The sequence below is a fragment of the Kwoniella mangroviensis genome (assembly GCF_000507465.2).
Source record: "Kwoniella mangroviensis CBS 8507 chromosome 1 map unlocalized Ctg02, whole genome shotgun sequence".
NCBI classification, from domain to species: domain Eukaryota; kingdom Fungi; phylum Basidiomycota; class Tremellomycetes; order Tremellales; family Cryptococcaceae; genus Kwoniella; species Kwoniella mangrovensis.
Genome location: NW_027062534.1, coordinates 857,632 through 883,622, shown reverse-complemented (window position 1 = coordinate 883,622; position 25,991 = coordinate 857,632). Strand labels below are relative to the sequence as shown.

At 45.5% G+C, this 25,991-nt stretch overlaps 15 protein-coding genes across 15 annotated transcripts; 7 read left to right on the top strand and 8 right to left on the bottom strand.

The window, feature by feature from the left end:
* Positions 1–447: 447 nt before the first annotated feature.
* On the top strand, positions 448–1,422 carry I203_105425 (uncharacterized protein; the record flags this gene model as incomplete). Its single annotated transcript, XM_065517777.1, has 7 exons — positions 448–532; positions 605–621; positions 703–731; positions 794–884; positions 984–1,103; positions 1,231–1,324; positions 1,385–1,422. The coding sequence occupies 7 exons, from the start codon at positions 448–450 to the stop codon at positions 1,420–1,422; spliced, it is 474 nt and encodes a 157-aa protein (XP_065373081.1).
* A 209-nt stretch (positions 1,423–1,631) lies between these two features.
* On the bottom strand, positions 1,632–2,015 carry I203_105424 (uncharacterized protein; the record flags this gene model as incomplete). The annotated part of the gene is made up of 1 exon (XM_019144584.1): positions 1,632–2,015. The coding sequence occupies one exon, from the start codon at positions 2,013–2,015 to the stop codon at positions 1,632–1,634; it is 384 nt and encodes a 127-aa protein (XP_019005919.1).
* A 414-nt stretch (positions 2,016–2,429) lies between these two features.
* On the bottom strand, positions 2,430–3,731 carry I203_105423 (uncharacterized protein; the record flags this gene model as incomplete). Its single annotated transcript, XM_019144583.1, has 4 exons — positions 2,430–2,956; positions 3,106–3,440; positions 3,543–3,638; positions 3,691–3,731. The coding sequence occupies 4 exons, from the start codon at positions 3,729–3,731 to the stop codon at positions 2,430–2,432; spliced, it is 999 nt and encodes a 332-aa protein (XP_019005918.1).
* Positions 3,732–5,499: 1,768 nt separating this feature from the next.
* On the top strand, positions 5,500–8,621 carry I203_105422 (uncharacterized protein; the record flags this gene model as incomplete). Its single annotated transcript, XM_065517776.1, has 13 exons — positions 5,500–5,569; positions 5,631–6,016; positions 6,107–6,251; positions 6,338–6,392; positions 6,466–6,838; positions 6,924–7,026; positions 7,090–7,224; positions 7,291–7,310; positions 7,379–7,441; positions 7,524–8,087; positions 8,143–8,209; positions 8,291–8,304; positions 8,376–8,621. 13 exons carry the CDS (start codon positions 5,500–5,502, stop codon positions 8,619–8,621), a joined length of 2,241 nt encoding a protein of 746 aa, XP_065373080.1.
* A 303-nt stretch (positions 8,622–8,924) lies between these two features.
* I203_105421 (uncharacterized protein) lies at positions 8,925–9,911 on the bottom strand (the record flags this gene model as incomplete). The annotated part of the gene is made up of 5 exons (XM_065517775.1): positions 8,925–8,949; positions 9,028–9,158; positions 9,259–9,379; positions 9,453–9,524; positions 9,595–9,911. The coding sequence occupies 5 exons, from the start codon at positions 9,909–9,911 to the stop codon at positions 8,925–8,927; spliced, it is 666 nt and encodes a 221-aa protein (XP_065373079.1).
* A 76-nt stretch (positions 9,912–9,987) lies between these two features.
* On the bottom strand, positions 9,988–10,537 carry I203_105420 (uncharacterized protein; the record flags this gene model as incomplete). Its single annotated transcript, XM_065517774.1, has 5 exons — positions 9,988–10,000; positions 10,094–10,210; positions 10,286–10,314; positions 10,376–10,451; positions 10,512–10,537. The coding sequence occupies 5 exons, from the start codon at positions 10,535–10,537 to the stop codon at positions 9,988–9,990; spliced, it is 261 nt and encodes an 86-aa protein (XP_065373078.1).
* A 27-nt stretch (positions 10,538–10,564) lies between these two features.
* I203_105419 (uncharacterized protein) lies at positions 10,565–11,242 on the bottom strand (the record flags this gene model as incomplete). The annotated part of the gene is made up of 7 exons (XM_065517773.1): positions 10,565–10,597; positions 10,652–10,678; positions 10,751–10,759; positions 10,831–10,861; positions 10,926–10,996; positions 11,066–11,173; positions 11,240–11,242. The coding sequence occupies 7 exons, from the start codon at positions 11,240–11,242 to the stop codon at positions 10,565–10,567; spliced, it is 282 nt and encodes a 93-aa protein (XP_065373077.1).
* A 110-nt stretch (positions 11,243–11,352) lies between these two features.
* I203_105418 (uncharacterized protein) lies at positions 11,353–11,869 on the bottom strand (the record flags this gene model as incomplete). Its single annotated transcript, XM_065517772.1, has 3 exons — positions 11,353–11,400; positions 11,484–11,719; positions 11,836–11,869. The coding sequence occupies 3 exons, from the start codon at positions 11,867–11,869 to the stop codon at positions 11,353–11,355; spliced, it is 318 nt and encodes a 105-aa protein (XP_065373076.1).
* A 913-nt stretch (positions 11,870–12,782) lies between these two features.
* On the top strand, positions 12,783–14,153 carry I203_105417 (uncharacterized protein; the record flags this gene model as incomplete). Its single annotated transcript, XM_019144580.1, has 5 exons — positions 12,783–13,120; positions 13,186–13,526; positions 13,587–13,848; positions 13,908–13,981; positions 14,050–14,153. The coding sequence occupies 5 exons, from the start codon at positions 12,783–12,785 to the stop codon at positions 14,151–14,153; spliced, it is 1,119 nt and encodes a 372-aa protein (XP_019005915.1).
* Positions 14,154–14,943: 790 nt separating this feature from the next.
* Positions 14,944–15,162, top strand: I203_105416 (uncharacterized protein; the record flags this gene model as incomplete). The annotated part of the gene is made up of 1 exon (XM_019144579.1): positions 14,944–15,162. The coding sequence occupies one exon, from the start codon at positions 14,944–14,946 to the stop codon at positions 15,160–15,162; it is 219 nt and encodes a 72-aa protein (XP_019005914.1).
* Positions 15,163–15,186: 24 nt separating this feature from the next.
* I203_105415 (uncharacterized protein) lies at positions 15,187–17,140 on the top strand (the record flags this gene model as incomplete). The annotated part of the gene is made up of 8 exons (XM_019144578.1): positions 15,187–15,217; positions 15,287–15,526; positions 15,591–15,686; positions 15,742–16,098; positions 16,163–16,334; positions 16,396–16,532; positions 16,601–16,853; positions 16,933–17,140. The coding sequence occupies 8 exons, from the start codon at positions 15,187–15,189 to the stop codon at positions 17,138–17,140; spliced, it is 1,494 nt and encodes a 497-aa protein (XP_019005913.1).
* Positions 17,141–17,354: 214 nt separating this feature from the next.
* Positions 17,355–18,698, bottom strand: I203_105414 (uncharacterized protein; the record flags this gene model as incomplete). Its single annotated transcript, XM_019144577.1, has 2 exons — positions 17,355–17,815; positions 17,891–18,698. 2 exons carry the CDS (start codon positions 18,696–18,698, stop codon positions 17,355–17,357), a joined length of 1,269 nt encoding a protein of 422 aa, XP_019005912.1.
* Positions 18,699–19,110: 412 nt separating this feature from the next.
* On the bottom strand, positions 19,111–20,101 carry I203_105413 (5-formyltetrahydrofolate cyclo-ligase; the record flags this gene model as incomplete). Its single annotated transcript, XM_065517771.1, has 6 exons — positions 19,111–19,247; positions 19,296–19,368; positions 19,430–19,503; positions 19,563–19,760; positions 19,819–19,947; positions 20,005–20,101. 6 exons carry the CDS (start codon positions 20,099–20,101, stop codon positions 19,111–19,113), a joined length of 708 nt encoding a protein of 235 aa, XP_065373075.1.
* Positions 20,102–20,388: 287 nt separating this feature from the next.
* On the top strand, positions 20,389–23,555 carry I203_105412 (uncharacterized protein; the record flags this gene model as incomplete). Its single annotated transcript, XM_065517770.1, has 12 exons — positions 20,389–20,440; positions 20,498–20,591; positions 20,663–20,744; positions 20,804–20,902; positions 20,965–21,121; positions 21,184–21,302; positions 21,358–21,732; positions 21,787–22,842; positions 22,934–23,108; positions 23,161–23,244; positions 23,300–23,377; positions 23,440–23,555. The coding sequence occupies 12 exons, from the start codon at positions 20,389–20,391 to the stop codon at positions 23,553–23,555; spliced, it is 2,487 nt and encodes an 828-aa protein (XP_065373074.1).
* Positions 23,556–24,048: 493 nt separating this feature from the next.
* On the top strand, positions 24,049–25,135 carry I203_105411 (uncharacterized protein; the record flags this gene model as incomplete). The annotated part of the gene is made up of 3 exons (XM_019144574.2): positions 24,049–24,247; positions 24,337–25,009; positions 25,075–25,135. 3 exons carry the CDS (start codon positions 24,049–24,051, stop codon positions 25,133–25,135), a joined length of 933 nt encoding a protein of 310 aa, XP_019005909.2.
* Between the last annotated feature and the right edge of the window lie 856 nt (positions 25,136–25,991).

Genomic DNA, 25,991 nt, shown 5'->3' with positions numbered 1-25,991 from the left:
TGTATTGGAGGACATGAGCCATGCGTCACACAGTCTCGTCTGTCCATACAAGAGCCCAGACTATCTTCAGTCGAGATTGTTGATTTGTCAAGATGAACCTTGTATAACAAAATGATGCATGCATGGGACTGACTGATAGCACCACTCGTACTCGTAGGTACTCTACTCGAGTAAGATACTGGTAGTCGGAGATCACCGGAATCTCCGTGTCTTGGTTGTAGTTGATTCCGACTCGAATCTGTTATCTAATCTACTTTACGAGTCAAAGCATTCTCGATTTGGGGTGTATCTACATGCCCAAGTACTGGATCTATAAGTATGAACATGTCAAAGAGAACACATCAGATCAACACGCTCAATTAAAGATTGGGCGTATCAAGACTACCTTTCCGTCCCTGCCAGTACGACGTATCAGATTACTATTCAAACATCCATCGTATACACACTATGGGTAAGGAGTTACCTGCTTACTCCATACGAATAGCCAACACACCCGAGGATATACAGAGATGTATGCAGATAAGGAAAGATGGTGAGCTGATTCATGCTCCATTTAGGGTATATACTATCTGTACTGATTATCTTGTTATGCTACGTAATATAGTATTCATTGACGAGCAGGTGAGTGAGCGTCCCTTACTGACCCAGAAACGATCACCGTAACTATATATTGACATGAAACTATTGATTTTATCTGAAAAGGGATACGATATCAGAGTAGAAACCAACGAGTGAGTGCTTGTCCGCCTATCCCAAAGGATCGTCTGCTGAAATCAATATCGCATTACCAAAGCGATGATCATCGAAGTGCACATTTCCTGCTGGTCTTACTTAAGACGGATGAAGCTGTAGGAACGATAAGATTGATCAATGAGAACAATCAGGTGAGTCAGACATTCTGTTCTTTGCACCATTTCGAATATGTAAGATGTCAGGAAGGGGAGGCTCACTCATATATGGCCGCGGCCGCGTTAAATCCACAGTTAGGAAGATTCGCAATACTGAAACAGTATCGAGGACAAGGTCTAGGTGTACCTCTGATACAGGCTTTACATGATCATGTGAGGGAGAAAGGTGGTAAAGAAGTATGGTGTCAGAGTCAAGTGAGTGACAATACTCCCACCACTAAGCTATACTATCCCGTGTACACCTTTTTGAGAACGTGTATACAACGATCTAGTCATGATCGATGGACTGGAATTGATACAATTGCATGTGATACAATTATAGGCCGCAGATCCAACGCAAGGCGGAGTGGATGCTACGGGGTTCTACAAGAGATTAGGTTATGTAAATAAAGGTGAGAAATATATAAAAGAAGGAAGTGAGTGAAGTGTCGATCCAAACGCCAATTTTTCTTGCTGACTTGGCGTTGGCATCACAGCTGTCCATCAAGATATGGTGTACTTTATACCTCATTAGTACATACACATGGACTAATAGATATACAAGCTCAAACTGACAAGAATGACCCCAATCAAATGAGATATCGATGGAGTATGTTAGGATACATTCATAGAAATAGATCCACATATGTCCGCTACCATGCGGTATAGCCATCACGGATCCTAGCTACATATGCATTTTATTGCAAGTATTCACTTACCTCAACAGATTGATTCATCGACTCTCTAGAAATCACTATCCAGACTCTCATCATTACCATTACTAAGCCCTTCGAGCTTTTCTTCCCCTTCCTTCACTCTATAGATAGTCTTAGATGATTTACCAGAACGATCAGTTCTTGTAATTACCAACTCAGCTCCATCCGCATCTTCCATTCTATCTGAGTGTCCAACATCATCATCAAACGATCTTGACTTATCTGTCTTTTCGCTTCCGCTACTGTTTATCCCCTCGTATGGCAATTCCATCCCATCCACCTGCTCATCCTCGATGTATTTGCTGCCCAATCGCCTTCTGGCTTCTTCAAGACAATCTTCAGGTGGTTCTTTACGGCTCATCTCGGTCAGTCTCTGAGATTCGAGATCGTCGGTCAGGGATGGTAATGGCATTGATGTGTTCCTGTGATTGGGACAATGAGGTGAATTGTGTCTTTCAGCAGGGTTTACCAAATTAGTAAGATGTACCTGTATAGGATGATACGTTCAATGGGCTTGTCAGTGATCAAGTCAGATGACTTGAACACATATGGCAGGAAGTGGCGAGTATGTAGACTGACATGCTCTCGGAGTATGGATTGCTTGCGATGTCAGATTGGTCACGAGCAGTCCTCGAATCATGAAAGGATATGCGAGGTCCTTTGTGAAACCAAAAAAAAAAAAAAATTGCAAGAGCTTAGTCCACTGTCAAAGAACGTACGTGCATATACAGAAAATACATCAAATGGCAAACCAGGGTTTTACGACCTGCCCCACGAATTGAAGAAAGTCTCACCCTGAGGAATGAGTGATAATCAATTGGTCTGATTACTTTCTCTTCCCCTTCTTCCCAGCCGATGCTCCACCTCCAGAAGCTCTATCTACTTTACCTTGGAACCTCACTGCCTTCCTAACATTCAATCCACCTTCATCACCCTCTCCTCCCTTTTTACTTTTCTTCACTTTACCGACACCAGTTTCGAGCTTATGTAAAACGTCCAAAGCATGTTCTTTCTCACCTTTGAAATCGTTCTTGTTAGTGACAGTCGGTTCGAATTTCCTCTTGAGACCTTTGACTTTAGGTTCGTCCTTGATCGCTTTATCGTATTTACCCAGTGATGCGGTAGAAGTTTTAGATAAAATCATGGATCTTTTGAGTTCCTCTTTACGTCTTTCTCTAAGGTTTTTCTTCTGTTCTTGACTTAGGGTAGATCCTCCTCCTCGTGATGAGGTGGCTGTGGCGTCGGAAGAGTGGTTGGCAGCTGCTGCGATATTGGCAGCTTGCTGTTTCTGATTCTTGGCGATTCGGGCTTTGCGGTCTGATCTTGCGGTCGATGAGGGGTCTTGGTCTGCTTCTGCAAAGATGAGAGAGGATAGTTAGTGTCGATATTGACATTGTGAAAAGCAGAGTAGATGGAGTTTGAGACAGGAATGCTTAGACATATGTATAGAGACAGGTGATACCTCTTTGAATGTTACGCTTAAAAAGAGACGAATGACTCACCTTCCCCAGCTTTGATCTCAGTCAACCACTGACCCTCTTTCTCCTTATTCTTTCCGTCCTTACCCCATCTAGCTACCCATTCTTGTTTCTCATCGTCCCATACGTGCTTCTCCTTCTTCTTATGTGATATACCCTTTTCTTTGGCGAACCTCTCCCATTTGGTCAATGGTTTAGGTTTAGGTAATGGTTTTTCTCGGGGTAATACGGTAGAAGGAGCTGGGAGAAGGGTGATAGGTCCGGAAGAAGATGATTTAGTTGGCAAGGTGAATAAAGATGAGATGAGAGCTTGAGTGGAAGTGAGTGTCAATGCGAGGAGATGAGTGTTGAGGTTGGATCTGTAGACATATGACATATGACATGAATTATATTAGTCGATGAGTAGTACAGCGACAGAAGAGCGATTGCGCAATATGATCAAGTTAGGAGTATGAACTCACCCATACTCGTAAGCATCCACTGGGGTGTTATCAAACGCAGCAAGTAGACCTGCATCAGTGATGATGGGGTTGGGTCGATCGAGAACAGCAGTGGTACTGTAAGTCAGTTGTCAGCTATTGATACTAACGTTCGATTAAAACAGCTCACTTTGCGGCAGCGTAATCTGCCAGTTCTTTCGCTACGTCCATGCTGTATGTTTAATCGTTGTTGTAATGGAGGCTTGTTGATCAGAAGGTCTAGTACGAGGTCGTTTTACGCAGGATGAAGGATGGATGAATGCAGCTGGTGGTGGTCAACTGAGATAAACTGAAATCCAAAATAAATCTTCCACTTGAGGGGTGATTATGTAATATCCCTTCATTGGGATAAAATGTGATTAAATGATGTGTGATATATTGGTATGGTGGTCGGAGCAGAACGGTTTTCGACCCAGTGGTATAACGTTACTCCAATCACATTCACACCAATAATAAACCATACATACATCCTTCTCATACCTATACCAACTCACCACTCAGACATCAGCTCAAAATGGAAGGAATCTTGAACAGTGAGTTACCTCATCCATCTTCTGAAGAAGCACAGCTGACCCCTCACTCATCAACAGGACCAAACAGGATCAGGGAGAAGCAAATCGCTTACCAAGTGAGTAAAGACAAAAGAGTCAGAACAGGAGGAATGTTGGGATTACCTGTATTTGGGATGGAGACCGAGTGGATATGAAGCTGTCTGGTACTGGATCTCACGAGTGTAGATGAAGGAAGAGCCCCTTGCAGGCGGTGGAGATATACGAGGGCCCTGTTTAGATGAAACAGGATGTGGGTACTAACAACAATTCACCCTCATCAGGCCGAGAAAGTCCCTGTCTACCTTAGAGGTAACGGTAAAATCTGGTACCGTGAGTGTTCTTAGTAACTTGAATGCCAAAGATGGAATGAAATGTATTTAATGTGCGTGATGCTGATGATTTTGATTCCCCTTTCCCTCTTCTTCCCATATATCGCTCTCGACTCAACTTCAAATTCACGTCTAACTCACCACATTCTCGATAAATTCGACCCACTCGAACAACCCCTGTCGACGATTTGACTCAATCACTTGATCCTGTGATCAATGAATGCAAATCATTTGGGACGAAATCAATACTCCTCATCCTTAATGGTGGTGTTGTCAAAATGACCATCTTACTGCACCGACAGGAGCCTACCTTGCCCTCTTCACCGTCTCTTTGGGCGCTTCATCTTTCCAATTGATTCAATACATCCGAGTGAGTGGCCTTGTACATATATTGTCCACAATCCTTCTCTTTTCATGATATGGTCTGACAGAATCGAGATGGGTCGATGCGGAAGTACGGTATTGCTGATATATCGTTTTTCCTCCCGTTGCTCCTCTTATCATCCTCAACTCAATGACTTCCAAATTACCCACACACCTTCGATACTATCACCATATCATGTTGAACTACAATCTAACAGGGAAAGGCCAAGAAGATCGGAGAATAAACTATCCTCTCAGTGGGAATACCATAGCCGTGTATAAGGGATGTAGATATATTCTGTGAACTGATGCATCTATGAGTCGAGAGGAACACCGTCAGATTCGGTGTCGCTGTCAGAGAAGAATATCCATCGCGACATGCTGGTCTGTCATACTACTGTCATGTATGTATGAGATGGGATGATGCTAAATATAGGGTTTTGGTTTGGCGCACAGAGTTGAGTGACGTAAATGTATAGTTCCAAATTCAAAAATCAAATGACACTCCCATATTCATATGACTCTCCTTCATTCATTCATCTTATACATAGCACACATCTTTAGCATTCCCGTTGGTGTCACCTTGTTCCCTTTCTCATCCTCAACTGGACCGCACACATGCTTATCCTTGGTCGATCTCCCAGCTCCAGATTATCTTACTCACCTAATACAATCCAAACTTTCATAAGACTTACAATGTCAAGCCCTCATTCCCATTCCCATGCAGTTCCCATCCCCCGTCCAGCTATAGTAACGACCAGCTCAGGCAAGTATATCCTACACACTCACAACAAAGACTTAGCTGATCCATTTGGCAATACTCGTAGGGAGCTTTCGTACCCGCTCGCTAGCAGTTTCCTCCCAAAACCGATTCGGATTTTCCCCTCGGTCCGTTACCTCAGATACATCGACAATACATGGCGAACAGCCCTTCGCAGCTGCACACGATGTAGAAGCCAATGTTTTATCGCCCAACTCATCGAATGAACCGCTATCTCCCTTGTCAGGGAGGAGTGGTTTTTCCGGCTCTGGAGCGGGTGGTGTGAGACATCGAAAAGCCCATAAGAACAGACATCACAAGAAGAGGGAAGAGTACAGATGGTTGTCGACTACTGCTGCTGGGGGTGGGACAGGCGACGAACCGGGTGTGGACGTAAAGTCGAAAAGGGATGAAGAGGCTTACGGCCATTTGAAGAATAAGACTAAAGTGACAGTGAGTGAAGGGGATAATTGTGCTACCGAATATCCGATTGGTCAAGGCGACTTCACGCCGATTGCAGCTGACAATCATACTCTGTGACAGGTCGTTGACTATTCTTCTAACCCCGACGAAGATAACACCAACCTCCGCTGTGAGTTTCCAGGCGAGAGACTCCGAGAATGGCTGGACAGTGAACATGGGCAAAGGAGGACAGGAGAGGATGGCAAACCAACAGGAGTAAGATGGAGTGAGTGATCAGCATATCTGCTGATATTTGCCAATGATCAGACTGCCAGATGTGACTGGGTACTGATGGTCGTTTACTGCCCACAGTCCATATCGATGGACTAAATTGGCAGGTCATCAAGACTCTCGTACTTCACTTTGGGTACGTGCTGTAGTCACTCTCATACTATGTACTCCTCAGCTCAACCCATGCTGATCCGTCTTCACTATCCCAGTCTCCATCCATTAGCAGTAGAAGATGCATTACGAGCGACCAACACCCCCCGATCCAAGCTCGACTTCTACCGTAATCACCTTTACCTCCAGATACTGATCCATCACACGACCCCATCCGATGAAATCAGATCGTCTATCGCGGCGGAGGAGATGGCCCACGAGAGAGAATCAGGAATGATGACGGATGATGATCAGAGTGTGCTCAACGAAAGTACCAGGTCTACCACACGAAGGGGATTCAGAGGTAAATTGAGTGGGATATTCGGTTCAGGAGAAGATGATTCGAGGGAAACTCATGTACCTAAACTGCCTGAGGGGGTGGAAGGTGTTTTCGAACCTAGTTTGGTAACTCCTAAACATGGTGGACACCATGTGAGTCTTTGTCCTATCCTCCATTTTCCAGATGCATTCGCAAAAAGACCATGTACTGATGTAGTTGTCCCGATTCTCTCATCAGACGTTTGAGAAACAAGCACATACACTCACCGTCAATGAGTTGAGTGCAAAGTACATGGTACCTATACGAAGAGGAATCTTGAGTCTATTCATGCTTCGTGATGGTGAGTCAACAGATCTCATTCAGTTTAACCCTAAATGACTGATATGCAACTTGCTGTTCTCAGGTACCCTCATATCCATGGACACTAAACCAACTCGAGAAGTGCTCGCACCCATATACCACCGATTGGAAGATGAGTCTAGTTTATTGAGAAGATCGGGAGATGTCAGTATGCTGGCTCAAGCTATCTTGGATGTCGGTGAGTATCTCCGAGTTAGGTGGGACAATCACAAGTGTCAAGCTAATGATACTTGGTTTGGATCAGCCGCGGATCTAGCTATTGAGGTGAGTTGTGCCATCTAGGTTATTCCACTCCTCTGACACTAGACTTATTATTGTGCCTTGACTCACAGATATCTCAAACCTTCGAGTCGGAGCTGCTCAAGCTGGAAGCATCTGTACTTGTCAATCCACAGGTGAGTGACAGCAGTTTCTCGTTCTCAAGACCCTTTTTGCGATCCTACCTGAATGGTTCAGGCTGGCTGAACGTCAACTCAGATGGAAACCGTCCGACATCTTCATATCCTCTCATCTCAGCTCATCCGACTCAGAAGATCTCTCACACCTCTCTTACACCTCTGTTATATCGTCCGTGACCAAGATGCCCAGCGTTCAGTAGCTGCCAGTGCTATGGTGCCTACCGGAACTCGAGGTACCGGTACTGGTGCAGCCACGCCAGGTCTCAGCTTGAACGGGAATCATCATTCAATGGGAGGTGGAATGCAACATACTCACTTGGGTCTGAATCTCACTCCCCAACAATCCAATCAATCTCAATCTCATGGTTATCTGGGTCAACCTATATCTCCTACACCCTCAAGAGCAGGAACGCCCCTTCCCGGAGGAGGGTTCAGTAGGTCAAGGGACAGAGCGACGGATGGCGATGATGGTGCAAGTGTACTGAGCATGTTCGGTGTGAACCCTACTCAGGCTGTCCATGTTGGCTTCTTCTCACCAATGACAAAAGTGTATATTGGTGATGTTATCGATCATCTGGAGATCACAGTGGGAAGTCTGGAACAATTCGTTAATACATGTGATCATTTGACGGACTATGTGTTTGTAAGTCAACTACCAGGAAACGATGATGTTGAGTTGATGCTGATACTGGACATAGAATGTATTGAGTTTCCAAACGAACGAATCGATGGAAAGGCTAAGTATTGTCACGGTAGTATTCTTGCGTGAGTCTATCGATTTCTCAACTTCTCCTCAAATAGCACAAGAAAGTTGAGCTAACCTGCTTCGTCTCCTCCGATCCTCAGCTTTGACATTCATTGTGAGTCCACATCCCAGCTCGACCTTTCATATACCCACTGTTCAATACCTGACTCTTCATAATGATCACAGGCGTCCTACTTCGGAATGAACTTTGACGATTTTGACGAACTACATCAATCGGTCGTGTACTTCTGGAAGGTCGCTATACCATGTACAACTGCGTTCTTTGTTATCTTCTCCTTTGGATACTTGCGAGCCTTCGCCGAGACTTTGTACAGGAAAGTGAGAAGGTGGAGGTGGATGATGTTGTTAGGTGGTAAGAGTGGATCTAGGACGGTAAGACCCAGAATAGGCAATGGAATCAAGAGGAGCTAGGAAAGGTTTCTGCTTAGTACATTTGTAGTGAGTGTTGATAAGACAAGTTGATATGTAGCATTACAGGATATCATGAATACATTCATACTGAGATTATTCATCTATCGGATCTAAAATTGCATCGTATATTCTGGAACAATGGCCACCGAGAGAGAGTGTTGATGTAAATTTTACATCATTTTGACTACGAGTTGACCAGATATTCAATCATTTGACCACACCCCCGATCAACATTGCCAAGTGCAAATGAGAAGCAAGCTGGATCCTCCTCTTCCGTACATTGTATGTCATCTCGTTGAAAATCTAAGCAGCAGATCGGAAATCGAGTCTACAAGGGTTGCCAAATGGATCAGCATACAGCATCCAGGTTATGGTGGCCTATGATCACGAGGACATTACAACGTACCTCTTGTTACCGACATCCGTAGTGGTTCTCAGATAATGTTGTCTCTCCTCTTCTGACATAGCTCCCCAGAGCCTCTCTTTGGTCCTGTTACGCCATTTGTAGTATGCCCAAGTACCTGGGTACAGTATGATCTGATTTAGGAAAATCATCAGACAATCACAGTCAGCAATCCGATCCCGTCTACGATCAGGTGAGTGAGACACGATTACGATTGGGCAGCATCACACTCACAACGTTGAAACAGAGCAAACCGATCAAACCTTTATTGGCTTTCTTGTATCGTGGTTTATCACTTGCTTGATAGACGTTGGCTCCTATCATCGCTGAAGCTTGGACAAACATGTTATAAAGGCTATCAAATATGCCATGTCAGTACAGCTGTGGCGAATCGTCCAGCCGTCGAGAGGAAAGGGTATACAACTTACGAAGCTGACACGGATCGGTTCTGCACTGTACCGGCATTTCGACTTGTCCAAGCTACCTGAATAGCGTGGGTACTATACACATCAAGCAGATCGGATTAGTCAATCACTTATTCAAAAATTCACATCAGACAAGGGTACTCACTATGGATAAGAAAGTAATACAGTCTCAATGGCGAAGTACGTCCAAGGGTTGATTGGATCCGGCAAAGCCACAAGAGGTATGAAACAAGGGAGTAACCACCAATCTTCAGCAGAAGCTACGAAACTCCTATTGTTCGCCAACTCCGATATAGCAGTGATACCAAATTGAGTAAAGATACTGATCACTTCGTATGGGATTGACAAAAGATTAGTCTGGACTGTTGAGAATCCAAGTTCCTTAAAAGAGAGCGTAAGATAGTTGCCAACGGGATATTTGGGTATACCGAATAATAGACCTATGACATAGAGGGGATACATGTCGTAATCTAGGATACAGTCCCAAATCATTCGGAGAGTTAGGGCTTGTCGGTTGTGCATTCCTCCCTTGTTAGGATCATCTCGGATGACTAGCGGTTTCAAAAGAAGGCAAGATCAGTGTCCATGTCTTTCTACTGCCACGAATACCCGTGATACAGTACACGAATGTCATCGTCACTCACCTCCATTGACGATGATCTTGACTTCTCGATTGTTGAAGTATCCCTTGGGCAACCTTTTGGATTTGGTCTTTGCTGGTGAAGTAGGCATCAAGAAGAACGAAGCGATACCGATAGCCACTGAGCATTTATGAAGTGTCCGATCGGCAAAAGGAGATGTGACAGTGGGCAATAGATCGATTCATCCCAACTCACAAGTAATGATACCTTCGAAGAGGAACAACCTGAAGGAGGAGAGTAAATCAAGCTCAGAATGTTTACCTTAATAACGTTGTGTTGACTTACCATCTTCATCCTGCGTATCCGTGGAAGCCCCTCAGCTTGAGGAAACCAACAGCCAAGAAATCGGTAATTATACCACCTTCGTAATGAGCCACGCGTCAGCCTGGTCCCCTGTTCCAATTGGGAGAAGAAAACATACAGATATTTGAGGACATCCAGAACCATGCGAGTCGAATGGGGAGGTGTCTCCCATCATACCAGTAACTGAGATACAAGATAAGATCTCTATATTGCAATTGTCAGTATGTGACACCAAGTATCGTAGGTTTATGAACTGACGGGATGAAACCACCTTGGAACAAAGCGCTATATCGCCCGAAAACGACATTGTGTCAGTCCGAGCTTCATCTATGCAATCAGTAGGCCCGGTAAACTTACATCAGACATCTGGTGGCCAAGAAAGAGCCCCTTCCACTCAAGAAAAATTGTGCTCCCGATATGATACTGAAGATACAGACCTGGATAGGGATCCATCTATCGGGACCAACTCTAGAAATGAGACAGTAAAGGTCACCTACCGCAGGGAGAACCTTCACAAGGAGAGAGCACTCACCTCTTGGAGATTAGTTGGGATGGAAGTTCTGCAATCAAGAAGAACAGCTTGGACAAGGTGTTTCCGAGGTTCTGCAAAAACATGAGTAAATCGATCAGTTGGAACTACCCAGCTCCCCGTTATACAGGACGACAACTTACATAGTCTGCTTGCGAAAGGCCAATATCTTCCAATAACCCGTCAGAGTTCGCATTACTGATATTTCCCCGGTCAATATTCAAAGCAGAGAACATGACACAAGCCCAAAGCTGAATGGTAAATCGGAATCCGTAAGCTAGGATCGCATCCTCTGGTCAAGATCAAGTACCACTTACCATGATTTTCCAATCGATTTTTCGTCTGACTTGTTGCTCCTCTCGAACGGTCCATCTGAAATTAGGATCGAAAGCTTCGACATTTTCCCAATCTGGTCGGATGTATTTCTCCTTCAGTTCTTCAATATTGTCACCATCCCAGTGGTGGGCTGAGTGGCGATCTGCGATTTGAGGACATTGTCATCAATATGTTTCAAATTCGATCCTCTGTTTTAGCCATCTACCATATTACAGTGATACTCACAGCATCGGGAGCATCTTTAGGAAGAGGAGGACGAAGTTTCAAGGCTCTTAAGACCGCTGAGCCCAAAGCGGTTCCAGCCTTATCAACTTCAGCTGAAGAAACTCCAGCAGCGAGTGGAGCAGGTCCAATCGTAACTTGGGCCCCCTTTCGATCGTTACCGATATGGTATTCTTCAGGCAAGGCCACACCGTCAATACCAGACTTCAGACTGTTGTCGTCTCTGGGTCCGCTCGAACCTGTGCCACTAGACTTTGTAGGGCTCAGTTTTATCTGTGCTTCTTAGTCAATCCATGAGGACAACAATCCAAAGATCGTCGAAATAGCGTCTTTTATGTATATTCAGAAGGACCACCATTCCAGCTCCCTTTTTTCGTTTCATTGAGCATTGTGCATGTTCAAACTCTAATAGACTTTTTGAATGGTATGATATGGCGAATGGGAATTGGAAAATTGGATATCGCTTATCTCCATGCCACCCAATCAAGGTCTTCTTGGCATCATCCACTCAAGAATATCCATAGAATACCCATAGAACCTACAGTATTCGTTACTCGGCATCTGTCAACTGTGCTCCACATTGCACCCCGAATTCAGTCAACGACTGACGCCATCTCATCTCATTTTGGCGACCCATCTCGGGATGACAGGTTCCGGAAAGACCGGTCAGGCTGTGATGCTGATGAGTATATATACTTCAAAAGATAAGATTTTGTCCGAGATCAAATTCCGATGATGTCAATTGAAATTTTCGGAATTTCTGTAAACGACCATGTGATACCATGCCTAAAGGATTGGCAAGTTTCCTAAATCATTCAATGATTCCAGCTAAAATGATGGCACTTTCAAGGCTGTCGTGACAATACGCAAAGCAGAGATTGGTCAAAAGTGCCAAGCGAATGAACCAAAGGCACAGATTAGCACTGAAAGCGTGATGCGCAGATAGCGGCGACCACCGCCACTTGAAGCTTAGTTTGATCACGACAGATTGAGCAACACGGCGGATACTCCTGACCTGGCAGGCGTCATTTCAGCCAGTGCATACTCTGTGTGCATGCTTATTTGAGCCACTAGCCATGGAACAGATGCGTTAGGTGGATATACTCCAAGCTAGAACAACGGCGAGGTCCACTGATTTCCTCATTTGGGGTGATTGTACGTGATATATCGTTCCTGTACCAATCGCAGATAACCGATTGCAATCTAATCGTTTCTACCCTTTATAAAGAAAAATCAAACGAGTTTCTAGACGAGAATGAGCCCCGTAATTGATCTCATTATATTCCGCCACTCGCATTCATCATGACCACCACTTTAGTAGAAAGTATCCCAAGTCTCCAGCAAGCCACTGCGACTCTTCGTCTAAGTGGCGGAGAAGAGCCACCGGCGCAACTCGAGAAAAAGGTCAACAAAGTCCCACCTCCCGATTACAAGTATAAGAGGTTCCTACCGACTTTCGATCAAAAGACAAAGTACAAACCGCTCACTCCGTTCGAGCACCATGACCCAGGATTGGATGCGCTGAAACATGAAAATCCAAGGGAGTTTCTGGATGGTGCCATTGTGACTTCTTTATCTCCAAATTTCGGTTCTGAGGTTGAAGGTATACAGTGGAGCAATTTGGATGCTAGAGGCAAGAGGTAGGCTCACCGTCTGCAATAAGATCTGGTTCTGAGAGAGACGCTAATAAGTGAAAACCATATAGTCAACTCGCTCTGTTTGTCGCTCAACGAGGTGTCATTGCCTTCCGAGACCAGGATTTCATTGACCAATCACCCGAATGGCAGTTGAACGAGTGGGGCAAGACCTTCGGTAGATTACATATTCACCCTATCTCAGGTGCACCCGAAAGATATCCAGAATTTCACTTAGTCTATCGAGATGCAGCACCCAAGAAGGGTCTCCCATCTTACAATCCCAACAAGCTCTCCAGTACCGGTTGGCACTCTGACGTGACTCACGAGGAGCAACCTCCAGGTTTGACCACCTTTGTTTTGTACGATTCACCTGCCTCAGGTGAGGATACCGGATATGTCTCGCAAGTTGGTGAGTCCCTGGAATTTTCATGCTGATACAATGCGATTTCTGACTGTTTTCGATTTATAGAGGCGTACAAGCGACTCTCTCCACCATTCCAGCAATTCCTCGAGACATTGTCAGTCGTCCACTCCGGAGTCGCCCAAGCAGACTTCAGCAGAGCGGGTAACAGAGGCGGTGTAGTCAGACGAGAACCTGTTGAAAATGTTCATCCACTCGTAAGAAAACATCCAGTTACTGGCGAAAAGGCTTTGTTCGTGAATAAACAATTCTCGAGATATATTGTTGGTCTCAAATCTGAAGAATCAGACTCTAACTTGGAGTTACTTTAGTGAGTGATCTCAAGAACGTGGATACTCAACAAGAGGCTGTGGCTGATGTATCATACAGCACTCACATCGCTCAAGGCCACGATTTCCAGATCAGAGCTAAATGGAAGCCTAAGACGGTCGTACTATGGGACAGTGAGTACAGTACTGCCGCACCAAAACAATTGTGTCAGCCGTATGTTGACTGCTGCCAACTTTGATAGACCGAATTACTGCTCACACAGCTATCGGGGACTATTCGCCTGAACGGGACGGCTTCAGACATGGATCCAGAATCAATCCACAAGCGGAACGGTCTTTTCTTTGATAATGACATAACGGCTTTGCCACTGTGAATCTGTATCTGCCTCATCATGTATATTGCTGTGTGAGAACAATGGCTTTGGATTGGCGAAGCGCTGGCTTAGAGTCCTGTAGCTGCTGCGCTGCGCTGCAAGATCTTAATTCCTCAGTTAAGAGTCTCATGAGCATTCCTCACACAGCTCAAGTGGCAGAACCCAACATGCCAAAGGCTCGGTGAAAACCGATGATTGCGCCATCAACGCTAAGATCACTCTAAGCGAATTTACCGAGCTATCAGATGTAGAGTATGAGCGATAACCTCATAGCTTCTTTTGTAGTGCACATGTACCATAACACGTGCGCAGCCGATCGAGCACATGTCGTGACAGATCCTTGAATGAGGGATTGGAAAATCATTATCGATACATGATTGATAAATCATTATCTCATGGATTTCTCCGACACTCAGACACGTGCCGCGAGGGCAAGAATTGTGAGTTCGTTTGGAGGAGATACCAAGACGGATATACCTGCCGGTGAGAAATCTCTATGCTTAAATAAGACCAGTGGTGAACCTTGTAGAGGAGGGTGAGAAAAGACGATATATATACTCATCATTGCGCCATCGATGTTGTTGTAATTTTCATGCGAATTGTGTCCATTTTTCTTCATCTATCTTAGCCTGCTGAAACGGATCGACCATGGTATATAAGCGGGCTTGTCCAGAACATGATCTGAATATGATATCCCAACCTGTAATCACAAAAGGGTGCTGCAGCCTACGGTGCCCATAAATCCACTGAAGAAGTACAACGATGTCTTTTTCATCTAGTCAAGAGAAAAGCCTCGGCTCACCAAGGGCAGAGGTTACTCCTGGAGGAGATGATAATTTAGGTGTACCCGAATTCTATATCGATGGAAAGGTAAATTTCGTCGGTGAACAAGGTGGAAATGGTGCTCAGGCTACTATCCAAGATGTATCTGGAGCTCCAGTAGAACGTCAGAACCCCCTTGGATACTCTGTCGGGTGGTGATCAGCTTTGTTCTTGAATATAACCATGTTGATTGGGACAGGTATATTCTCCTTCCGTGAGTACAGGACTACTTTCTCTCACCGTCCACGTCCGTTTGCTTCGATCGCTGACATAGCATACACAGCTTCAAGTCTACTGAAATCTCTCGGATCCGTTGGTCTAGCATTGGTATATTGGCCAATTGGTTTGCTCATTTCTTTGGCTGGTATTTCGGTATATCTGGAATTCGCTTCCTACTTCCCCTCAAGATCAGGAGCAGAAGTAGTATACCTAGAGCAAGCATTCAGAAAACCGAAGTATTTCTTCCCTGTGGCTTTTGCCGTTCAAACTGTAATCCTTTCTTTCGTCAGTTCGAATGTGATCGGTACGTGATTCTGGCCTTTCATGTCACCTTTTAAGACGGTAATCATGAACAATTCCTATCTTAGTTGTTGCGAGTTACATCTTCAAGATGACTGACCGTACGCCTTCGGGCTGGGAATCTAAGGGAGTGTGTATTGCAGCATTGACCATTCTATGTCTTCGTAAGTCATTTCTCCTATACATCAAGAGGAACACTACTCATCTCAGTGGGATCAGCTATCTGGCTCAGCACCAAATGGACATTGCGTCTTTCCAATTTCTGCGGTGTCGCCAAAATCATCACCATGCTCTTAATCATTATACCAGGCTTTGTGGCATTAGGTGGTCACCTCAACGCTGTTCCCGATCCAAAGGCCAATTTCCGAAACGCGTTTCAGGGCACAACAAATAATGGATATAATTTGTCTAACGCTTTGGTCAGTATCATCTTCTCATACGGTGGTTACACCAACTCTTTCAACGTGGCAAACGAAATCAAAAATCCGATCAGGACGATAAAGAAGACGGCAAACACGGCAGTGATATTCGTTGCTGTTTTGTACCTATTGGCAAATATCGCTTATTTCGCTGTTTGTGAGTTCTTTGCTCTCACTATTGTGAACTCACTGTGAGAACACTGATTCTATCCCGGATATAGTGACTAAAGCAGAAATTAAAGGATCGACCCAAGTAACGGCTAATATCTTTTGGCAAAAGTTGTTTGGCGCCAGAGCTGCCAAGGGCCTTACGATCTTACCTGTGCTCAGTGCTTCCAGTAACATATTGACTACGATGGTGGGACATACCAGGATGATTCGAGAGATCGGTCGGTAGGTTACGAGATACCTATGCCTGGCATGACTGAACTCAAGCTTACTCCTTCATGTACAGACAAGGTGTACTACCTTTTCCCAAATTCTGGGTTACTACCTGGCCATTTGGTACACCTACCGGAGCCATCATCGCCATTTGGGTCGTATCTTTCATCATCATCGTTGCTCCACCAGCAGGAACTGCTTTCAACTTCAGTATGTAGATCACTAGTCCCAGAGCACCGCATTGGAGGTAATCGCGCTAATCCGTTATCATGGCACAGTCGTAGCACTCCAAAATTACCCCTCGTCCTTCTTCTTAGCATTGATGACTTTTGGATTGTTCTTTGTGAGAAGGGATAGGAAAAACTTAAACCTCCCTAGACCGGAATATCGAAGCTGGACCGTGGTGCTTTTGTTCTTCCTAGCCGCGAATTTATTCTTGATAATCATGCCTTGGGTACCTCCTCCTGGTGGCATCAATAATAGTTCCTTTGGTTTCTTCTATGGGGCCTCATCGTTAGCGGGATTAGGAATGTGAGTAAAAACGATAATTGTCTACAATCTACCGAACACGACGTCGGCTTACTTTTCCGCATTATTGGTAGTCCGGTAGTGTATTCCTATGCGCATTGTATTTCGTCCTCTGGTCAAAGCTTTTCCCCAAACTAGGTGGATACCAATTGCGTCAAGTAGTTGTTTCCCTTCCGGACGGGTCGCTCTCACATCAGCTCATCAAGGTCAGAAATGATGAAGTGGACGAATGGGATGCGAAGCACGATCTCAGCGGCAGATCCTTGAGGGAGTATGAGTTCCGGGCTTAGAACTAGGTGCGGTACATCACAGAGGACAGAAGGAGGACAGTCAAAGTACAAATGCCGTAAGGGATTTTATAGTTGATATCAGAGATCGATATGGAGCCTAAATTTCAGATGCATTACAGGTTATACTCGCGCCATTACATGCAATCGGAACTTCTTTGTGATTTATTATTCCCGGCACTTTACAGTATGATCAGTACAGTTGATCCGCTATGATCTATCGACCAAACGAGAAAGTGCGAGACCAAGCGGTCGAGCTAGGTTGACCAGGTCCGCTGAATCCAGCTCCAGGTCCGAATCCTCTGAACTGACCATTCCAGCCCGAAAAAGCTGAAGGCTGTTGTGATGCGCCCCAGCCAGATGTGAACACTGTACTAGGTCGATATCCAGATCCAGTGGAGTTGTTCCATCCCGTAGCCGAAGCTGAAGGATAGAAAGATGGTCCCATCCATCCCGTACCACCGAATCGCGATGAGCCCATCGATGAACCGTTCATACCCCCAGATATACCTTGACTGAAGCGGGGAGCACTTCCTTGACCTCGAGATGTAAATTGCCGCAGGTCACTTTCGCTTTCATCAGAATCGTCCGAGAAGGGGATCCTGTCATCATCGTTGAAAGTGGAGTCTCGACTGATCTCTGAGATAGAGAAGGACCAAGGGGATTTGACAGGTTTGCCTAATTGTAACATAGGCAAAAATCAGCCTCCAGCTTGTTCCCCTTCACGACTGATCAAAGGCGTGATGGACTTACCGTCATCATCCGATTTGCTTATCGGTCCATACCGTTCGAAATTCTTCTTCAGATCAGCAACCGAAGCTTCGTTATAGCGCTTAGCATCTAAATTACCCATTAAGAAGTTAAGCTCCGATATGTTCTGTTCATGCTCGATCCGCTCTTGCAGAGAACTGGCGAAACCGAACCAAGCTTGATTTAACTCATCTTGCTTTTCCATTAGTGTCTCAACCGTGCAACCATCGGTTTTAGATTGAGAAAGACAATCATCTATTTTGGCCTTCACTGAATCGAAGCAATCGCCAATGTGCTTACTGGCCTGTTCAGCCTGTCGAGCTTGAGCGTCGCGATGAGCCTGAAGATGATCTCGATACATATCTCGAACACTACCTCCTTTCCATGGTCCGTCAAAGCCATCTTCATCACGACTTTTGGAGATGAAAGACCTTTGCGATCGTGTTCGGAAAGATTCACTGTGCATGCCAGACTGAATACTGCCAGCGAAGGAGGGGGCGCCAGTGTGTTGTGCTCTTTGATTAGGGTAGATCACGTTAGGATGAGGTCCGCCGAAGGACCCGGGATAACCAGGACGAGGAAAACCAGGCCGAAATCCTGGGGAAGGCTGACTGAACTGTGAATACGGATCACCAGTGAATGATGATTGACCAGGTCGTGACCAGCCTTTACTGAAGAGTGTTTGGGGTTGTGGTGGAGCATGAAAGCTGGAAAATGTCGATCTAGGCGCATAAAAGCCGCTCTGCTGGGAGAAGGCAGAAGGGAAAGATGGTTGAGCGAATGATTCAAAGCCGAACGGTCGTTGTTGCATGTTGTGAGAGAGTCGTGTGAGGCGGGTAAGGCTTTTCGTTATGAAATGGTAGGCTATCAGCAGTTGTGTGATTGAAAGTTGCGGGCCAAGACGGATGTAGTCGTTCAGCGAGATTGTGATATTATTGTCAGAAAGTTGTTACTGTTTAAGGTATAGCACCAAGATGTCGCTTTTCATGAAAGTGACCCATTGATCGCATCACTCTCTTTTGATACATGATGAATGACAAGGGAAGTTCCATAGGCCTAACTGCGTTGAAAGAGATCCTTTCATTAACAGGGCGTCACTAAAACAAGCGATATGAGGGTGTATGGGCAGGATAACTTGAATGAAACAGGACACTTAACTCACATACATACATTGTGAGCCAGATGTGACATTGTGACTTCCCTTGAAATGGCTACACGGGCGACTATACGATATCCTTCCACTTCTTCTCCCTCCAAACTACACCTTCGGGTGAGATGACCCCATCCAATCGGAAGTCATGTTCGGTCGTAGGCACTCTTTCACTGACCTCCAATATCTGGGGAGATAATGCCAGAGCAACTGATTGAATCGTCAGCGATGAAGGGAAGGGGGGTTCAACGAGCTTACCGAGTAACGGGGACGGTCTTTTCGACGTGTAGGACAACAAAAACCGATCGTAATATGCTTTACCTCTCCCCAGCTAGAGTGTTCCATTTCAGTCTTGCCTGATATGGCTAATTGATTACTGTACAATGGCTCACCCTGTTGCATTCCTCGTCGAAAGCCACACCAGGTACTAAGATGAGGTCGAGCGGTGGAGAAGAACGATTCATCACTGCATCAAGATAAGCTCTAGCCTTCAAATTGTCATAAGTATCCGTCGATTTAGCTCACCATCCTCCCTATCTTCTCCTTCTACGTCATTCCGCGTCTCTCCCGGATCTAAAATACCCCACTTATCCAATGGACATCGCTCCAGATCAGATGACGAGTACAATCGTAACATTCTCATGTCCTGTGATGACGATGAAGATTGAGCTTCAGGGCTTCGTGATGGCGGTGGTGGGATGAAGGGGGTATATAATGTTGAGCCTGTCACGTCATTGCATTTGTCAGACTCAAACCGACTCGATGATGGCAGATCACACACCTCTCTTCAGGATATGATCCACAATCCCATTGGTCCTTAGTTCGCCATGCTTCATGCTCAAGTAACAACCTATCGATTTCGCTTCCTTGAAGAAAGGTTGATCGAGAAGTATTCTGAATACCGCTTGTGCTACCCCTTGAGTCAGCCAGATGACTCATATGCCAGTCAATGAGATTAACCACTCACATTGCTTTTCCACTTCACCATCTGACATACCTTTCAAAGTCCTCAGCATCGATTTCCGCAAAGACGCCTTGAGGGCGAAAGCTGCTTGGGTCGACATGTCCGATGGTTCACTGAGCTGTCCGGCAGATGATATAAGCTGATGAGTCATTCCAGAGAACGTTGAGTGTCTCTGTATCTGAGCAGACTCTGTGACATAAGAAGATCAACGGAGATGCATCAAAACATCGATGGACAAGATTATAGACATCTCGTTACGTAATTTGTTCCTTTCGATAAGAGATCCGAGATCTTCAGCTCAGCTTTTTTTCGATTTCACTCTGTTTTTCTGCTTTCTTTTTCATCTGATTCTTGGTCAACATCATTCTCACAGCTTGATGGCACAACATGCAGCCTCCTACCCTACCAAGAACTTTGATTCTGGATTATTATGACTCATGTGAGCTGTGAATAGTCAATCCTTCCGACATGTAGCTTACCATCTTAAAATGATCAGATACCAACAATCTCCTTTGTCTGTTCACTCAACTATATAGCGATGCAGAGGTCCTCAACAAGGTGATCGTGATCAAGGCCGACAAGTATACATGGTGAGAGCATCTAATGCTATCGGTAGAACCTTGTGTCTGAAGGAAAGGCTGAACAAACCTATCTTGCGTAGGTCCGAGTTTCAAGAACAGGTTTTACCCAATATTGACTGCGTGATACTGTCTCCAGGTCCTGGTAGACCAGACAACCCTTCAGTGAGGATCAAGCGCCATTCTTCATCTCGCATCTCTCATGGACTGATAGATATAAACAGGATATTGGCTTCGGGCTGGATTTGCTGAGATCTCACCCCGTACCAATCCTAGGAGTGTGTTTAGGACATCAAGCGATAGGAGTAGCGTTTGGTGCCAAGGTATGTACCCTATACGCGATGTCGCTCTCTGGAAGCTATTGACACCTTGTGAAAACGGTCAGATTATCAATACCCCTCGAATCACCCACGGTCACGTAGTCTCTGTTTCACCAGTAATTCCGTCCAAGGGTTTATTCGATTCCCCATTCTGGCAATTGTCGGGCAAGGAGAACGATTTTGAGGTGGTCGTCTATAACAGTCTGACGGTGGACCCGAGCAGTGAGCTATTTGAATATTTTCTTTTGCACATATGTAGACATATGTGCTGAAGCCGCATTCAGCCGTTCCCGATGAGCTGGAAGTTACCGCTTGGTCTGTCCCGAATTCGGATAGACCCAGTACTGTTCAAGGATTGAGACATAGAGAATATCCTATATGGGGTGTGCAGTACCATCCAGAGGTAGGTTAGACATGTACGGAAATCTATCTATTCACCTGGCTAACGCTTTTCTTAGTCAATTTCTTCCACTCGTGGTTTAGCTTTACTCCAATCTTTCCTCGCCAAAGTCAACCAGTTTCACTCCTCACCAGATTCTTTTCCTGCGCTCCCTTCTCAGATCGTCGCATCATGTGCGTATAGAGTATCCGCCGCTTCCAAATCACGTCCATCATCAGCTCTTCCCACACCACCAATCACACCCTCTCCCTCCAGAGCTCCATCTCAGCGTAGGCCCAGACGAGGCGGACTCAGCATATCGGAGAAAAGAATGGGTGATTTAGGTAAACAGCTAAGGGCTCAGGATGTATTTGAGAGTCTGATCAAGCAGAATCGAGGTTCTAGGAAAGGGAAGGAAAAGGCCATTGGGGAATTTTGGCTCGATGGTCAGACGGTACGTGCTGCTTGCATGAATACTCTCGATCTCTTTGCTGAACGGTTGTCATAGCCCTCGAGATCAACCACTACATCACTCGCCACGCCATCGTTCCTTCTTTCGTATTCCTTGAGCACGCGTACAGTCACCCTACATCGACCATCTCTTCCTCCGAGTCGTCTGATTTTGTCTGATGCGACCACTTTCTGGGATTGGTTCTCCGCTGGATCTCAGTCTCTTACATCTTCCCTTTCAGCTACGTCGTCACAGGGTTTCAGGGGAGGCTGGGTAGGATACTTCGGATATGAAATGAAATTGGAGTCTCTTCAGGGATATGAGCGGGCTCCTCGGGTAGATAGGAGTGATGGCCTAGTTGAAGAGGTCGATGCATGTTGGGGATGGGTCGATTGTCTGACAGAAAGAACAAGTGAAGGACAGTGGATAGCTCGAGGGGTGTTGAGAGATGAAGAAGTCCCATTGGATGGAATGATTGATGAGGATGATGAGGATTTATCGATGTTAGATTGGCTGCGATCACACGAGGTATCGCTTGGAGCAAGTCGACAAGGATGGGAAAATTACCTCGAATCGATTCAAGATGTTCTTAGCAATTCCTCTCCGGATCACACCAAGCCCGCTCCGAGTTTCCCAACATTCCGACCTAACGCGACAGGGTCTGATTATCGTAACCGAATAGATGCATGTCGAGAAGCTATACGACAAGGTGAATCATACGAATTAACATTGACAACTCGATTCACCTCGTCCTGCCATCCTTCCCTTGACCCTTATTCGCTATATCTTCGACTACGAACCTTTAATCCCGCATACTACTCAACATATCTCCATTTTCCTACGTTGGTAACTCCGCGAGGCAAAGGACTGTCGGTTCTTTCGTCAAGTCCAGAGAGGTTTCTAAAGATAGATAAAAGTAGGAGGGTAGAGATGATGCCCATAAAAGGCACTAGAGCGAGAGTCAAGCCGGGACAATGTGTTTGTAAGCCTAACATAGGCTGTAAAGGACAGAACAAGGGCAGTGAGGCCTGCGTGGAAGAGGGCAAAAAGGTGGATGAGAGGATAGGAGAAGAATTGAGATTGGATCAGAAAGAGAGAGCAGAGAATCTCATGGTGAGAATCTTTCTTTCACAATTGCCGATAACATCTTGCAATCATAGCCAGATGGAACGAAAACCGTGCTGATGTTATCGGTGCTTGTCAGATTGTTGACCTGATCCGTTCTGACCTACTTTCTTGTTGTACTCCATCAACCGTGTCCGTACCCAAACTCATTGCTCTGGAATCTTACGGGGTGCATAATCTGGTGACTACCGTTCAAGGTACATTGGCGGGTAACGTTGGAAGTGTGGAGTGCGTCCGACGATGTTTCCCTCCTGGTGAGCTACCTGTTCCGACACATCAACATTAGCCAAGCTGATATGAAATTAGGTTCAATGACTGGGGCTCCTAAATTACGCTCTGTGCAGATGCTAGACGATTTTGAGGGTGAGAAAAGAAGGGGCATCTACTCTGGTGAGTTCCTCTCTGAGTATGCCGTACACCTTTTCGCTCATTCAGTCCACGATAGGATGTCTCGGTTACTTCTCAATTGATGGAGTATCAGACCTTAGTGTGGTGATTAGGACAATAGTAGCTGAGGGAGAACGTGAGTAACTTCCTTGTTTTCTGGCCCATCTACGGTATCGCTGACAACATAACACTGTACAGACTTGAGCATAGGTGCTGGAGGAGCTATCACATGGTTGTCGGATCGGGATAAAGAATGGGAAGAAGTGCTCACAAAAGTGGGTAGTGTTGTAGGTAAATTGGATGATGTGCAGTAGGTCTAGGTAGGAATCGGATGTATTTTGCAGCATTATATTATCCTGTCTCCACGAACACCTGATTATTTCCGAGGCTAAACCCGACTGTGTGCTGGCGAACGAGCAGATTGTACTGATCCCATGTCATGAAACAGAAATCAATCAAGCGGGCCTAACAAAGGACGGAAATACTGTTGGAGATGTGTTGTCAAATCTGGGCCAAAGGAACTTACACGTTTGACAGCAAGTTCCTTTTTAGCGGCTGGAAGGTGAAACGAGAGGGATTTGTTATCGGTGACAACACTTGTGTGGTGCATTACTACTGAGGATACGTATCTCCATCACGTACTCGACGTATGCGATTTTCTACCCATACTGTATTGTGAGTTCAAATTAGCTATCCTTTCGGAAAAACGTCTGAATCTCTGAAAGAAGTCTGAATCTCTCATACCTTTAGACGATAAACACAAGTAAACGGTAAACAACGTCCCTCGATCAAGTCATTCACTACAAAATGGTCAACTTCCGAGGCACATCCATCTTCCCGTCTCCCAGCTCATCGTCTATCTCCTCAACTGCACGATCCATCAGCTCTGGCTCCCAAGCAGATTTATCCTTGCCATCAAGTAGTGTATCATCATGGTACGATCGCTGTCGGTTCTCGTCTTCCGCTGCTTCCGCATTGAAACAATTTAGAACAAAGCTTGCACGAGGTAGGTCGTGATTGGCACCCATCTGCATCAAACCTGACTCGCTCCATGCCGCAAAAAACTCTTACCGCTGACTGAAATTGATTCGTCAGGTATCGCACCAAGCGGTTCTTACCAACCCTCATATTCCAACTCCAATTACAACTCCCATTCCTCCACTGGCCCGTCTTTACACGTTCATGGTGACATCTACATTTACCCCTCTCGCGATTCAGAGAGTTCCAGCGATTCCTCTGATCCTCCTTCGGAGGCAAACGCGAGCTCGACCAGCAGCGATGCGCCTTATCACATCGATAATCGCTCTGCTTTGACTCCTTACTCTCGCCAAACCCCTTATTTCACGCCCAATAAGCCCCGCAGTATCCTCAACGCGTACAACGGTGGTCGACAAACTGAGTTGTGGGGGTCTAAATCCAGCAGCTATCGTTATGCGCCCCAGTCATCGTTCGGTGCATCCTCAGCTCTGACGTCTACCAACAACAACTATTCGTCATGGACAGGAGATGACTCATTGAATGGCGTACAACCAAAAGTGAATCTGAACAGTTATGGTACCCTGTTTGGCCGAGCTGCCCAGTCGAAATCGCAGACATCTACTACCTCTAGTAGTAATGGTTTCGTACCAAAGAAAGGGGGATATGGGTTTGACTGGGGACCTCGACTCGGTACGGGACGAGTATCTGTATCCGGATCCAATTTCAGTGTCGCAAGTGGCGCTGATAGTCAAATCAGTGACCTTAGTGATGCAATCTCCGAGTTATCAAAGTAAGTTGACTTTTGCATGTTTCAAGCAATGCACCAGAGCTTACCTCTCCAATGTTTTGGTTCAGGATGATCAAGTCACGGGGAGGTTCAGTGACGATAACTTTCACGACCTCCACCCACAACTAGAACCCGAGGGGCTAAGAGATCTGAATTAATAAATTAGCCCCTCCTCAACTCGATGCAATTGAAAGAGGGAGAACATTGGAAAAAAGCTAAATAATGATATATGTGTACCTCGAGCTAGTATGGGGTAACCTTCACCTGAATGTTTCATTTGCACTGCCTTCTTGTCTGATTCTCTGCATGTCGGAAAGAGCATAGATCAATGTATCAGTTTCGGCCTTGTAATGTCGTTCGTTTGACTTTATGTCCACGGCACTGAACGTATGTATAGTATCGATCCGCAGTTCTGTCCTCGGATCTAAAAATCTAAGTCAGTAGTTTTCCTTTTTCTGCAATCAAACTAACGGTGATCTGATCGGGTATATGATTAACCCGTCTGTCAGGTATCTTTGCGCTTCTAATGAACGCATTGAGGTTGTCACCTGTCATTATAGATCGATATTTGGGTCAGGAACCGGATCTAGGGGAGGTTCCGCACAGATGTAGATCCGTTGAAGGCAAGATCGGGTCTGACAAGGTACGTTCTATTTGTTTGGTGGTTTGGGAAGATAGAAACGGTAGCGCGGAAGGTGATTACCGGGTATCTGGCAATCGTAACCTTCTGAAAGAGAGCACATTTAAGAGCCGGCAGGCACAGCAGAACGAATTGAACCTTATCATTCTTATAGTTACCAGTTCCAACAAGAATCAGGTCCCGCACAACAACAAGCAATGTTCCAACGCCTCTTGACTCGTTTGAGGTATCTCAACCTAACCTAGTCCTCTGCAGTTGCATTGCAGCAACAGGCGATGACGAGCGTAATTCATGCGATCCGCGATAGGAATTCGAACGAAGACCATCTCAGATATAACACATGTA